We start from the raw sequence: 15,183 nt of genomic DNA, 5'->3' as shown, positions 1-15,183 counted from the left end.
CTCCCCTAGGGGTCCCAGCCCAGATCTGCCATCTCTGTACAACCACGTGTGAGTTGCTTTAACCTCTCCAAGCCTCAGAGTCGCCATCCGTGAAAAAGGAAAAGACGTCTATTTTTCTTTGCGGGAGGATGAAACGAGACAAGAGTCTTACCCCAGGATGAGACCATAGTAAATTAATTCCAGTGGAATCGCATGTACTCTCCACGAGAAACCCGAGTTCTGCTATCACGGAAATGCAAGGCAATCGTAAGCCTGGGCTGGCTGAGCGGAGCACTCACCTGGGCCAGGAGGAAGGATGAGTTGATGGAGGGATAGAGATCATGCTCCTGCAGAGACATTCCACCAGGTGGCGCCATGGTACAACATTCACAGCCCTTCAGGCCAACACACCAGGATCGCTGGGGTCTCCAGGGTCTTCCTGCACAAGAACAGGACTTCATTCAGTCAGAGCTAAAGAAAGCCTGAGGCTGTGTCATTCTTCACAGCTTCCCTCCATCTCCTTCATCTAGATCTTCATCAAAAGTGTGGTGGGAAGGGGGTGGGGGCACAGGGACAGTGACAGTGGCAATGCCAGGCCATGTCAGCAGCAAAGTCCACCAAGCACCTACTATGGGCAAGGCCCTCTGGCAGGTATTGTCGAGTTTTAGAGCTGAGAGGGGCCTTCAAGGAAATCCACCTTTGCCCCTTTGTTTTTCCAGAATGGAAGGAGGCCAGGGGAGGGTCACGCCTGTCTGTTAGAGGTGGTGGAGAGGCCTGCCAGGCTCACCGTAGGGTGCAGCCTGACTCAGGAGGACAGGTTTCAGGTGAGGCCACCACGCCTCCTCCCCTCCTCCTTGCTAAGCTGAGCCAGACAAAGCCAGGGGAAGACAGGAAAGGCATCTCATCCGACTGCAAAGGGAACAGAGAAAATGAACTGGGTGTGACTTCCTAGGCTATTCCTGCCTCACCCTCTCCTGGGACACAAGACACTCTTCCTGAATGTCTGCTGAACAGACTGCAGACCTAGGACCAAGTTTAAACCATCCAGGGAGCTTCCTCCTCCAGCCCTGAAGAAGGGGGACATTTCTCTCAGGGTCCCCTCATTTCAGAGAAACAGCCCCATGGAGTGGTTCAAGGTCAGTGCTGCAAGGCCCTTGGGGGTCAACTGGGTCAACCCCCTGTGGTACAGATGATTCCGTTGAGAGCAAATGAGGGTCAACAACTCACCTCAATACCAAAACTCTACAGAATGAGGCAGCTTTCTATGCACTAATATGAAATGTGTCCAGGATACTGTTAACGTAAAAAAGAGAGGGCAGAAAACGTGTCTAATTTTCCATTATTTATATTAAAAAAGACAAAATTAGTATATTTGTGTTTGCACATAATTGCATAAATAAGTTCTGGAAGGATTTAAAAGATGCTAAGAACAGTAGTTATAGGGTTGGAGGGGGGATGCATGGATGGATGGATGGGACAGGGGAGGGAGGGAGACTTTGTCCGTATGCATTTGTACATCACTTGATCTTTGAACCACGCAAATGAATTCTGTTTCAAAGACTAAATTTTAAAAACAGTTTGCCCAAGATCATACAGTGTTTCCCACAGTTGTAGGTAGGATGCTTTCACATGGTAGGATGCTTTCACGTGAAATGATCTGGGGTGCACAAGGTGACTGTAAGCAACTCACAAACACAGCACTGAATCATTCAGTGAGAAAGCCATTCCCTTTTCATTTCTCTTCACTCTTCTGAATCCGTCAGGGGGAATGCCTCAGTGAGATGCTAGTAGGTCTTTAATACCTTTCTAAATCCTGGTAAACTGCCTTTTTAACAAAGAAAAAAGGCATCAGGCTTAGAGCCTTGGTTGACAGCGGCAGCTAGCTAAAGGGTGAAAATGGAATCATGTTATTTTCTCTACACTCAATTTACTTGTACTAATATCTACAAGGAATGGCAAGTAACATTGGTCTTCAATTTGCAATAGCAATATGAGTCTTCCTTTTGGAAATATTTTAAGTAAATTGTATGTTGCTCTAAAGAAAACTATTACATAAACCCTAATGCCATTGCTTTGTGAATATGGTATTATCAAGTGCTAACCTTGCACCAGAAACTGCTAAGTGCTTCCCATGAATTAATATACTGACCCTCCCATCCCTGGGAGGTGCAGATGAGGACACAGAGAGGCAGGGAGAATGTGGACCTTGCCCAAGGTCACTGGCTGACTGGAGGTGGAGCTGGAATTTGAACCCAGGCATCCAGCCTCCTGTAGGGCCCAACACCGGAGGGACTAAAAGCTGGTGGCCCAGTGAATGCAGACCAGCCCTCCCCCCTCCAGCCGTTGGCAGCCTGCACTTTAGGTAGTTGCCCTAAAGGCTCAGCCTCATTTGGGTCCCTAAAGCCAAATGGTTTCAGCTCTCCCTCCACCCCCTAACCAAAGGATTATAGAGAGAGACACACACACACACACACACACACACACACACGCACGCACGCACGCACGCGCGCGCGCGCGCCCTCTGCAATTCCACTGAAGCTGGGGGAAAAGCCCTCTGCCTCCCTCACCCTCACCTGTACCATCCTTCAGGGACCCTACATGAGGTAACTGGATTTCTCCCCTTGCCATTTTGCTGTGAAACGTCATGCATTCAGGAAAGCAGGGAAGAGGGCTGCACCCTATTCAATGGCTGTGGCCCAGAGCTGGGAAGCTAGGGAGGCCACCCAGCCGGGCAGCTGCAGCCAGCATCCTCACACCCACCCTGTGCCCTCCGCCCTCACAGAGCTGATCTAGTGGTCACAATGGGTCCCAGCAGGTAGTGAGGCCTGTTCCTGCCCTGTTTCTCTCCTCTCTCTGGGCCACAGGCACCCTCTGCACAGTCAGGAGATGAACTACCCCTCACTCACAACCCTCCATCAGAATCACTTGGAGGGCTTTGTAAGAGGAAGGCTCTGGAGCACATCCCTCAGCGCTTCTGAGAAACTCTATGGTGAGGCCTGGGAATCTGCACCTGAAACAAGTCTGGAGGTGATGCTGACATATACCAAAGGTGAACAGAGGCGTGGTCGAACATGTGGGCTTGGCCTCAGTCTGCATCCTAGCTCCACCCCCTACTCACCTGGGGGTGGGAGGGGTGCAGGAGTCCTGGGGGCGAGTTATAAATGCTCTACAGTGTGCTCAGCAGTGAAATGAGGAGGACAGTGATTGTACCTCGATCATAAAGTTCTAGTGACAATTAAATGACACCAAGTGCTTAGCATAGTGTCAGACACACAGCACACTTGGCAAATTCCTCCTGTCCTGACACTCGAGACCTGCAACAAGCCCCTCAGCTTCCAGGGGTGAGAGAAGCAGCTGCATTTCTTCTCCAACGGGAGAAGGTGGGTGGATGGTGACAGCTGGGGGTCCTAGGAGCTTGGGACATGGCGGCTGCTCTGGCTAAGCCCACAGCACAGGAGCTGTGGCCCAAGGCAGAGCATCCGAGGAGGAGGTGCCGGAGCTGGAGCAGTCCTCCCCATGCCCTCTGTCCATCTCCCTTACCCACTGCACTGAGGGTGATCCCTGAGGCTCCGGACGGCAGGACGGACCCAGAGGGACCATCACCCCTCCTTAGAGATGAGGAACAAGGCCCTAGAGACTGAGTGAGCTGTCCAAGGTCATGGACCCACAAAGGAGAGCAGGGCCTGCAAGCTTCCTCCAGGGTCCAGCCGGCCAGGGTTGGGGGGGTCTTCTCTGCCCTCAAGGTCAGGTGTCCTTGGGCAGAGGCTCTGACCACCACACCAGGGTTTTTCCTCAACTCACAGAGCCAGAGTCCCCAGTCAGGGAGCCCAAGTCCCTGCCTCTGCCAAAAGGCCCAGGAAGAGCCCTGGAGGTAGCAAATCATGTAGCTCTCTCTCAGGCGCAGCATCTCTTCTGGGGATATGGAACTGTGGTCCCCACCGGCAGGCTAGCTGGAGGGCGGGGAGGGGTAGAGCGTGCAAAGCAAAGGGCTTGGAACTTGCGGAAGGAAGGGCCCAGGAGGCCGCTCGTCCTGGGAGATGGAGTAGCAACACACAGTCGGACCCCAGCAGCTCCTCACCAGGTGGCCCCAACCAGGGAGTCAAACAACCCCATGGGGGGTGGGAGTTATTTCCAGCCCCATGGAGGCGGCGGAGGCCTGGTGTGAACCCCGCTGTGGCTCACGAGGCAGCCAGGCCGCAAATCCAACCTGACACGGAGACACAGGGCTCCGAGGATTAGCCCTAGAGATTAGCAGAAACCTCCCTTGAAATCTGCCCCCAAGGTGGCCCAGTCTGGGGGGTCCCGTCACGCAGCAGGTAGGGTGGGGAGGGGGGCGCAGAGGAGGCAGGGCCCACCCTCCTCAGCAAGCCTCCAGCTAGGATGCACACTAGGCCAAGGTGGCCCTTGGCCTCTCTCAGGGGCCCATCGGGCTCTGCAGCTGGCCACCCAGCCAGGCAACAAGCCTCTACCTGCTCAGAACATGCCTGCACCATGATTTCTGAGCGAGGCGGGCGAGAGCCCACTGAAGGGCATTCACACAAGAGGTAGAGACGCGGCCCCCAGACGGCTTATAGCAGCTCCACAGGCTGCACAACCCCAGGAGGCGCCTTCCCTCAGCACGCTGCTTCTGCCGAGGCAGACTTTCGGACCCTGGACCTTGAGAAGTGAGGCAGAGCATTGCTTAGCAAACTGCCCAGAGCCCGAGGGGGCATAGGGAAGGTTGGTTGAGGAAAGGAGGGTCGAGAGGTGGGCCCCTGGGCCCTCGCCCCGGGCCACTTCAACCAGCGCAGCTCTGTTGGGTCTGTGTCATGGGTGTCGAGCTCAATCAACAAAAAGCACTTCTTTCTTGAACAACTCACTTCGTCCGAGCCCCCAGCTGCTTCCCTTAGGCTGGCTAACAAGTCCCTGGGGCGGTGCCCAGGGCTCCTCCTGCCCCCCAGGGCCTGCCCCAGTCTGTCTCCTAGTCAGAAGCAGGAAGGAAAGCCCTGCCTTCTCTAAAGCACCCTCAATTCTCCTCAAAGGCCTCAGGCTTTGGGAATGGAAACTGAATTATGGAAAAAGACACAGTTCTCAGCCCTGAATTTGTGGACTCAGATTCATACTCCTTCAAGGAATTTTATATATTGAGGGTCCACTTAAGATTTATTTCTTCAGAAAGTCCCACAGCTTTGCAAGGCAAAAAGAAAGGGAAAGCCCAGCCACAGAGATGCACTGAAGGGGGGTGTCAGGAGAGGGAGTGCTGTGGAGGATCATCCCTTCCCCCACGGCTGCTGGGCTAGAGCCACAGGAGCCTGGGGGCTGGGGGATGTGCTGGGCAGAAGGAGATGCCACGGGGAACAGCTGGGATACCAACCAGGCCTGGGGACCACCTCCCCTGCCCAGGCCCCAGAGGAGCCGCCGGGAGCCAGACCCTCCCTTCCCTGTTCTGTAGAAATAAAGACACAGAAAATCCTGAGATAGGAGTCCTATCTGAACAGTATAAAGCTTCCCCGGGAATGTCTATGATAAAGGCCGCCAGCCCCCTCAAGGGCAGCGGTGGGCACAAGGGCGGGGGAAGAGGGTTCTGTTCCCCCGGAGCACCGCAGGCTCTCCGGAGGGATGGAATCAACCTCCATCTCTCTCCCCCATCCTCCCCCCACATACACCCCATGATGGTTTGCTGCCCTGGCCCTGGCTTTCAAGAAGCACCTCTAAAACCTGTCTTCTTCCCCCAAACCACCAGACCCAGAAGGATCTTAAGAGGAAGGTGAGGTGAGAAATCTGGTCCCTGAGCCGGGGAAGCCCTCCAGCTCACGCAGCCTCTCCCTGACCTTGAACGGTCAGCACTGTAGGCCCAGAGCCCTCAGCCATCCGATGCCACACCCCGCCGCCCAGCAGGGCCTCCACACAGACCCAGGGCTCAACCAGCCATAACGCAAGGCCTCCACTCACGGAAAGCAGGGCACCCTCAGCCCGCGTGCACGGAGTAGTCAGCGCCAAGACCCCTGCTTTCTAAGGAGAGTGTGCCGAGGTTAGAGGCTATGAGAGCCTCAGGAGACTGAGCGAGGTTGAGCAGCCTCTGGTCAGAGACCCTGGGAGGGGAGGCCAGCACCCCGGCTGTCCTGACCCCACAGCCTCATTGGCCCTTCTGGTCAGAGAATCTCTCCCACACCACCCCGGACAAGGCCAACATCTCAGAGTAAGCCAGAGTTATCCAGGCATCGGTCAAGGGGCCCAAGTACAGGCTTCACCTGGCCCCCTGCCCCTGCTCTCAGAGCCCATCAGGAAGAGGTTAGAAACCACCCTCCAAGGTCAAATGCCCCCTTCTACCTGGTCCCCAATCCCAAACCACTTTCACCACGTCTTCCAGATCTACATGCAGTTGTACAATTATTTACGAATGTCTTTACATGGACTCACTTTTACTTAAATTTCTTTATTGAAAACGCCACCACAATAAGGAGAATACCAGTACCACCTGTCGTAAATAAAAGGTAGCCAATAAAAATATCCCATTAAAACAAAACAGAGCTATAAAAGTCTAGAAACCTTTCCCACCTGCCCTAAGCTCAAGGCCTGCTCCCTAGTAACGGGGAAGTCGGCCCGTGTTCCAGACGCACAAGAACATATTGGCACACAGCAGACTTTCTTCGTGGCATAAAAGGGTTGGGTGAGAATTGGAAAGGGAATCCCTTTCTCGCTCTGACTTTGTGCTTAACGCCTGATACGACCAAAATGCATCTCCAGGGAATGAGGGTATGACCTGATCCTTTGGGAACGTTGGACTAGAGGCTCCCTCTGCCTCATGCTTAACACAACATGGAAACATGCTCTCTGAGCACACGTTCAAGGCACCAGTGAAGCTCCTCCCCAGGTGCCCGCTCTCACACCGAGGCCCAGCAGCTCCCTCTCCCACACACCTGCTCCAGCAGCCCCCGGAGGTCACCGCTGGCTCAGGTGGGACACCAGGTAGACGAGGCCCACCAGCAGGAGTCCACGCACACCAAGCAGCATGAGCAGGAAGACGAGCAGGATGGAGGTCACCGGCTCCACGGCGTGGTTGCCCAGATGCCACTGGGGGAAGCCCATGTTCAACAGCTGCCGGTTGAGGTCACTGAAGGGGGACTGAGCGGCACCCAGCCTGGCGCCCGCCTGCTGCTGGCGAGGGCCGGGACCCCCCAGCGGGGTGCCATGGCCCCTATTGAGAAAGCTCTGGAAGGTGAAGACAGAGAGAGACGAATGAATCCAGAGAGAGCTTCGCTGGAGTTGAGGCACCAGAGGCAGGAGGGAACCCTCTGGGTGGGGCCCTGCTCTCCCCTACGGCCACCCAGGGCCATGCCCTCCTTTCTCAGCAATCCTCACATGCCACCCATGGGGATCCCAACCACTGAGTCGCAAGCTCTCAGAGCACAGAAAATGCCAGTCCAGGTTCCCTATGTCACGTCAGGGAGAAGCTGCCCGGGACAGAGAAGAGGAAGGGGGCAAGGAGGGTGGGACTACACCCAGGGCACAGCATCTGAGCAGGCATTTTTAACACTCCTCACTCCTTCCTTTAAACTCATCATTGTGTGGCCGTGGGTTCCTCTTCTCCACTTACTCTCCAGCTTCCCTCTCATCCAACAGACTCTAAAAGATGCTGGCTCCAGTGGGGGTTGCTGACCAGGTTAAGGGAGAAAGAGCTCTTAGGTTTCAAGTCTGGGAAGGCTGCCTGGAGAAAGGAGAGCTGGGGAGGCAGGGGGCTGGGCAACAAATCTATTGGGGTTTTCCCCAAGTCTTAAACCCCCATGCTGCTCAGCCTGGCTCTCTGCAAAGAGGACTTCGGGCTAGAGAAGGTTAATCACCAGAAAGGGAGCTTCTGGGAGCTAAGGAGTAACTGGTACAGAGGACGGGAGGCCAGCTGCTCCCCTCCACAGGGGCGGGGCGACTACCTGTCGAGGGGTGCTGCTGCGTGGTTGGGTAGTGTTCCTCACACGGGGGTCATCGTCCTGCACAATTTCCCCATTGGCCAAGATCCGAACCATCCTTCCAGGAGCTATGGGTTCCAGCTGGGCTGCACCTTTCCCCAGACCTTGAAACACCTGAGGGAAAAAATTTACCAAACTTAAAGAGATGCTTGCTTTCAGTGGGAGAAACTGCAATTCTGGGTGCTCACACTGGTGACCCATGCTGAGTAGGCAGTGTGTCTGACTAATAAAAAGGAGAGAAATAAATACAAGTTGTTTGCCAAACAAAAATCTTTCAGACTTTGAGTCCACTAGGAAAACTATCAGAAAGATTCTTGGAGAAGAAAGTTTTATTATTAACCACCACCTCCAGCAACAATAGGGATGACAACCCTTGCTGGGGCCCAGGCCCTGTGGAAAGTCCACCCAGGCTCATCTCACTTACACCTCCCAACACTCCTCCGGGGCAGATACAGCTAGGGACCCAGAGGGGCTTACTTCACTCACCCGGGACCATTCATCCATGGGCAGCAGAGAACGAGCACGAAGCCAGGAACTCTGGCCCTAGTAGGGAGTCCAGGACACCAGGATCCCCAGTGTCTCCATTTCCCTTCCGTTAAAAAACGGTCCAGGGAGATGCTAAGGACTCAGGCCTTCTCCGCGCAGGAGACCGGGGAGAGCTACTTTCCTGCAGAGGGCATACTCTCACTTGTCCCTCACCTCTCAGGTAACACCTGGGCGGGCGCGGCCAGCCTTCCCGAAATACGGTTTGAGGGATGCTGCGGAGGCCCCACTCACAGACCACAAGGGGGTCCACGGGCTGGAGATGGGGGCCTTTCCACGCCTCTCCCGAATCTGGGTAAAGGCCATCATTTTTCTCAGAAGATGAGCCAGTTTTCGTCTAAATTCTCAAAAGCACTCGTGACGCACACGCCAAAAGAGATTAAGAGCCCTTGTTCTCACGCCCGTGGCCTGGGCCGGCGGGTCCCCATTTTGAAGCCTGCTGGCCCCTACAGAAGGCCAAGCGTGTCCAAAGGGTCCTCCGCAGTCCTTTTGTGCTTTGTTATCCCGCCTCGCTGGGTGGGCTGAGGGTGCGGCGGGCCCGCCCTGAACCTGACACTAAGGGGGGATGGGGGCGGGGAACGGGGCTGGGCTGGGCTTGCTGCCGCGGTGGGACAGGCCGCTGCCCGGGCCGCGGAGCCCGACTCCGAGACCAGGCCCGGGGTAGGGGAAGGATGCGCCCTCGTTCCCCCGCGCCCAGGGCCCGGACACTCACCTACGGGCGACGGCGTCCAGTCCCCGCGGCTCCCAGGCCGCTTCCTCCCACCTGACCTCACAGGAAGCGCGCGCCGCAGCCGTACGGCCCCGCAGGTGGCGCAGCAGCTCCCTCTGTAGGCCTCTGGGGGAACTGCAGCTTCCGGACCCTGGGCGGCGCAAGGAGCGGGAGAAAGAGGGCGGGAGAAGAACGAAGATAGGAGCGGGTGGACCACAGGGCAGGGAGGGAGGAGACGAGTGCGGAGGAAGAAGGAAAGCAAAGAGAAGGGAGAAGAAGAGGAGGAGGAAAAACCTACGGGGTGGGGGAGCCTCTGGCCTGGGTGGCACAGGCTCAGCCCACCCGTATGAGTTTGCTGAGCCCGCTCAGCGGATGCCCCTTCAGTAGGACCCAGCCCTGTACTCAAGAAACTCCAGCTCCTGTTCCAGTGTGGAACCTCCCCGTGCGGAAGACAACACATGAACCACAGGGCAAGTGCAACTAACTGCAACGTGAAGGAAAGCAGGCTTCCTGGAGGAGGTGGCCTTTGAACTGGGGCAAGAAGTGTAGGTAGGAGTTTACCTGTCAGGCAAATAAGGAAGGGCACCTGGCAAAGGAGTGAACGATAAACCTCTGCCTCTTTCCCAGTGTTTTCACCCCCCACCCCCGCCCACCTTCATAAGCTGCTCCCTGTGGACCTGTTCACCAGTGGAAGAGAATAAGCTCGGCAACCCCACAACTTGAGTCAGACTCTGGCAAGTTCCAGAGCTGCTCAGTCTCTTCATCTGCAAAATGGGGCCAAACATAGCAGTTACCTTCAGGATTGCTGTGAAGATTAAGAATAAGAGTCTCTGGCACATGGCAAGTGTTGATAACCATTTGTTATGATTATCAAGCAGTAGATGTTTCTGGGAGCAGATATTTATTAAGCATATATAGACCTAGATGCTCACTAGCCCCTGGGTGGGGGAACAGAAAGATTGAGACTTAGACCTTGCCTCAAGGGCTCATCTTCTGCCACCACGGTTTAATTATTTGATTATGAAAACTTATCAGTAAAAAATGTTGAGCAGGACCCCTGATATCTGTACCTCATTTGTGTATTATTTAGTTGTTTGTTTATAAATTATACATGTGTGCTATGAGAGCAGATTGGCATTGTGGGTAAAAGGTGGATGCTAGAGCCAGCCTGGGTTGGAATCTGGCACGGCTGCCTTCTGGTGGTGTGATGGGCCAGTTACTCAACCTCTCTGGCCTCCGTTCCTTCATCTGTAAAATGCAGATAGTAACAGTACCCACTTCATTAAGTTTTTGTGAAGCACTAAGTGCTTAGTGTAAAGTGCTTAGATGAGAGCCTTAGATGAGGCCGCAATATGTTCTCAGTAGCCACTGTCATTGCTACTGCTCCACTACATTAAGTACTATATTGTAAAGCATCTACATTAGAAAAGAACAGGATTTCAAATAAATATAAACTGAAATCCTAATACTTTCTTCCTACACTCTTGCTGCAGGTGGGTATAGTGCATCCATTGAAGGGGTAATCCCAAGGCAGGATGCCCAATTTTCAGAGGTGGTCTGTGGATCTCAAAACTGTCTGCAGGGGCTTCCCTGGTGGCGCAGTGGTTGAGAGTCCGCCTGCCAATGCGGGGGACACGGGTTCGTGCCCCAGTCCAGGAGGATCCCATATGCTGCGGAGCGGCTGGGCCCGTGAGCCATGGCCGCTGAGCCTGCGCGTCCGGAGCCTCTGCTCCGCAATGGGAGAGGCCACAACAGTGAGAGGCCTGCGTACCGCAAAAAAAAAAAAAAAAACCTGTCTTCACATTGAAATTATCTGTGATGTTTAAAAACAATGCCAATGCCTGAGTCCCACCCCAGAGGTGACAGTGCCATTGATGTGGGATACAACCTGGGCAGGAAGAGGTTTTAAAAAAAACAAATTCCAGGTGATTCTAATGAACAGCCAGGACAGAGAACCACTACCTTCCATGAACTGAGCTCTATACATGGGGCTCATAACCCAGGAACCCCAAGAAGGGAGAGACCTCTGTGGGCTGGGGAAACCAGGGAGGAAATGAGAAGTTTCTAGGAAGGCTTGAGCCGGTACCACAGCTGCCAAATAGACACAGTCTAGCCAGAGGTAGCCGTGAGAGCCCATTGGAGGAAGTAAGTCCCTCCAGAGGGGGTCAAGAACCGCTTTAGGAGGCAGTAGTGTTTGACTGCACTTAGAAAAGTCCTATCATTACCAATTAAAACAACTTCAGGAGGCTGTGAATCACTTTTCCTACCTCTCCACTTCCTTCAGATGTCTCCCCTACTCAGCAACCTGCAATGGTTCCCTATTGTCTGCTCCAATAAGACCCACTCGTTGGCAGGCTCCAACAGCCCTCCAAATCTGGCCCCAGTACACTCTTACCAACTCCCTCCCTCAGCTCCGCCTGCCAGGGTCTCTTCACTCTCCCTGAAGTACATCACCCGTAGTCCTGCTTTGCTTGGGCCTGACTATCTGCCCAAAGGCCCTCCCCACCCAATCTAAATCCCACCCCATCCCCAAATTTTAATGCCAACAATATAAACTTCAGTTCTGATTGTTCCATGTAGTAATGATAACCTCTATGTGTACAGAGTCCTTACCACTTCCAAAGTGCTTTTCCAGAAACCACATCATCCTTTTTGGATTTTGAAATAGGAAAGGTGTAGGCTATCGTTCCCCTTTTGCTAATAAAGAGACTCAGAGGGACTCTGGGTGACCATCCCGCGGTCAGTGGCAGAGCCAGGATCCCCCCAGCTCTGCACTGTAGGCTCTGTATCTAGCCACCACCAAACAGCCTCCCCCAGCGTTGTCCCATCTCTGCTGCCTCTTTACTTTGTGCTCTCCCATCCAATGCCATTGGCACAAGACTGGCCCCAGGTCATGTCTTACTCCCAGAAGGTGCCCGGTAAAAATGTGCTTTTGGTTTTCCTGGTCTTTGCAGGGTTACTCTTACATACACTGAAGTTTGACAAGCACTACTTTGGACCAGGGGCTTTTCAAGCTCTTTTGATGGCAATACATCTTACATCACAACCTAGTAGCCCCTCCCCACACACACACGAAAAAGAAGTTTCAAAACAATATTATCCTTTCTATATTAGCTATACGGCGACATTTTCTATTTTGTAAGGGAAGAAAATGCCAATCGAGACCTCACTCGATTTCTCTATCCACTAATACAATGGTTCTCAACCCTGGTTGCACATTAGAATCACCAAAGGGAACTTTCATAAACCACGGGTGCCCAAACCAATTGAATCAGAACTTCTAGGAGGTAAAGCCTAGGCACCTCCATTCCAGGTGACTGAATAGGCACTCAAGGTTGTGAACGCTGATGTGTAGTCATTTTTAAAACACTGTGGTAGATGCCCCTCAAACTTAAAGCCTCTTCGGATACAAAGCAGCAAATTCCACTTTGCTAACAAAGATTAACTTGTATAATAGCCCAAGCCCCAGACGGGGAACATTGCCCAAGGTACATCATCATAATTACAGTCACTTGCCTCCTTTGAATATCCAAATGCCAACAATAAAGACCAACCCTGAGCCCCCAATATAGCTCCAATTCTTAAGGAGACCCTCCGGCTAGTTGATGGCAAGTTGATTTCACTGGGCCCCTCCCAGCCTGGCAGGGCCGGAGATTCCTTCTGGCAGGAATGGACACACACTCCAGGTGTGTGTGCCCTTCCTGCCTGGAGGGCCTCAACTAGCACCATACATCTTACAGAGTGTTTAATCTACTAGTATGGGATCCCCTATAACATTGCATTAGACCAGTGGTCCCATTTTACAGCAAAACAGGCGCAGGATCGTGCTCATGACCATGGGATTCACTGGTTATATCACATATGTCACCAGCGAGAAGCTACTGGCCTGAGGGACTTCCCTGGCAGTCCAGTGTTTAAGACTTCGCCTTCCAATGCAGGGGGTGAGGGTTTGATCCCTGGTCAGGGAGCTAAGATCCCACATGCCTTGGGGCCAAAAAACCAAAACATAAAACAGAAGCAATATTGTTACAAATTCAATAAAGACTTTAAAATTGGTCCACACACACACACAAAAAAAATATTTAAAAAAAAAAAAGAGGCTACTGGCCTGGTAGAACACTACAACAGCCCACTGAAGGCACAGGCAAATGCCAGCTCAGAGGCAGTACTCTGCAAGGATGGGGTGTCATTCTCAAGTATGCATTCAATACCTTGAATCAAAGACCTTTACAAGCTGTTGTGTCTCTAATTAGAAATGGATTCAGGAACCAAGGGGTGGAAGCAGCAGTAACTGGAACCAGAGAACACAGCAAGAGTCCTGTCAAGCTAAGAGTGCAGCCTGAGTACTTTTTTTTTTTTTTTTTTTTTTGCGGTACATGGGCCTCTCACTGTTGTGGCCTCTCCCGTTGCAGAGCACAGGCTCCGGACGCGCAGGCTCAGCGGCCATGGCTCACGGGCCCAGCTGCTCCGCGGCACGTGGGATCTTCCCGGACCGGGGCACGAACCCACATCCCCTGTATCGGCAGGCGGACTCTCAACCACTGCACCACCAGGGAAGCCCAGCCTGAGTACTTTGAGTTCCTATTTCTGGAGACTCGCAGGCATGAAGAGGAGTCACTGTCCTGGCAGGAGAAACTGGTCCTGATCACCAGGGGAGGTAGGGCTGCTCTTACAAAATGAGGACAGGCAGACCATGTTTGGCACCCAGGTGATCCACTTGGATGTCTCTGGGTTCTCCTTTACCCAAATGTAATGGTAAAGGGCAGGTGCAGCAACTCTGTCCTGAGAAGGGCATGTGACCAGGAGCCCAGAGCCCTCAGGGACAAGGGTCTGGGTCATGCCACCAGGTGAGCCACTAAAACCAAAAGAGGTGCTAGCCGAGGGGTAGTGGACGGACCATTTGCAGCTACAACACAGGGGACTATAGTTTGTCCCACTAGTATTTCTCAGAAAGACCCACCAGAATCCTTAGAAAGGAGATCTGAGTGGTACAAGGAGTGGACTGTGGGAGACATGAGGATTGCTGGCCAGACCCCCTCCAAGGAAGGATTTGTTGCCCTAATTTCTGGGAGGCCATCAGGGCAGCCTTCAGCCATCAGCCCCTTCACAGATTGCTTCACCACAGAGACACTTCACCCAAGGTCAAGCCCTTCCAGAGGCTGCCCACATTCAATGACTGATGGAGGTAGGAGGTATCCATGAGCCATTTCAGCTCCAGAGTTCCTCTTGAGGTTGGCTGAGGCTGGAAGGTGCTTTTGGAGAAACTGGTGCATTTTGTCGAAGTTGTCGAATTTGTTTATAGAGTTGTTTGTGGTGTTTCCTTATTATCTTTTTAGCGTCTGCAGGGTCTGCAGTGATATCCCATTCTTCCTTCCTGATACTGGTATTTGTGTCATCTCTCTTTTTTTCTTTCATTCTTGCTAGAGATTTGTCAATTTTACTGTTCTGTTCAAAGAAACAGCTTTAGTTTTATTTTCTCTATTGTTTTTTTTTGTTTTCCATCTCATTGATTTCTGCTCTTTATTATTTCTTTCCTTCTGCTTGTTTTGGGTTTATTTTGCTCTTCTTTTTCTAAGCTCTTGAGGTAGAAGCTTAGATTATTTGTTTGAGACTTTTCCTATTTTCTACGGTAAACATTTACTGCTATAAATTTCCCTGTCAGCACTTTTCATCTGTGCACCATAAATTTTGATATGTTGTGTTTTCATTTTCACTTAGTTCAATGAATTTTTTATTTTTTTAAATTTTTATTAGTTATTTATTTTTGGCCGTACTGCGCAGCATGTGGGATCTTAGTTCCCCAACAAGGGATTGAACCCGTGCCCCCTGCAGTGGAATGGCAGAGTCCTAACCACTGAGCAGCCAAGGATGTCCCTATCTATAGTACTTTTTATTATATCTCTTTATATATCTTATTTGGTGGTTACTCTAAATATCATATTACATATACATAACTCATCAGTCTTCTGGTGACATCATTTTACTAGTTTGAGTGAAATATAAGAACCT

The 15,183-nt window shown here is 52.5% G+C and overlaps 1 protein-coding gene across 3 annotated transcripts in view; it reads right to left on the bottom strand.

Annotated features, from left to right (window-relative positions):
- Positions 1-278: 278 nt before the first annotated feature.
- FAM241B (family with sequence similarity 241 member B) overlaps positions 279-15,183 on the bottom strand; it is a 56,623-nt gene continuing 41,718 nt past the window's right edge. The window contains exons 1-4 of one of the 3 annotated variants that reach the window (XM_012537115.3): positions 9,178-9,297; positions 7,887-8,036; positions 6,879-7,170; positions 279-418 (exon numbers count right to left, since the gene is read on the bottom strand). In XM_012537115.3, coding sequence (XP_012392569.1) covers positions 6,901-7,170; positions 7,887-7,979 — 363 coding nt within the window. In that variant the 5' untranslated portion in view covers positions 7,980-8,036; positions 9,178-9,297 and the 3' untranslated portion in view covers positions 279-418; positions 6,879-6,900. Of the gene's footprint in view, positions 419-6,374; positions 7,171-7,886; positions 8,037-9,177; positions 9,298-15,183 lie in introns of those variants that run through there. The other 2 variants (XM_049697329.1, XM_004280790.4) reach the window with 2 other exon arrangements.

This window comes from Orcinus orca, chromosome 14, assembly GCF_937001465.1.
Source record: "Orcinus orca chromosome 14, mOrcOrc1.1, whole genome shotgun sequence".
In the NCBI taxonomy this organism is placed as follows: domain Eukaryota; kingdom Metazoa; phylum Chordata; class Mammalia; order Artiodactyla; family Delphinidae; genus Orcinus; species Orcinus orca.
The sequence above is the reverse complement of the archived record's forward strand: the minus strand, read 5'-3'. Positions and strand labels throughout refer to the sequence as shown.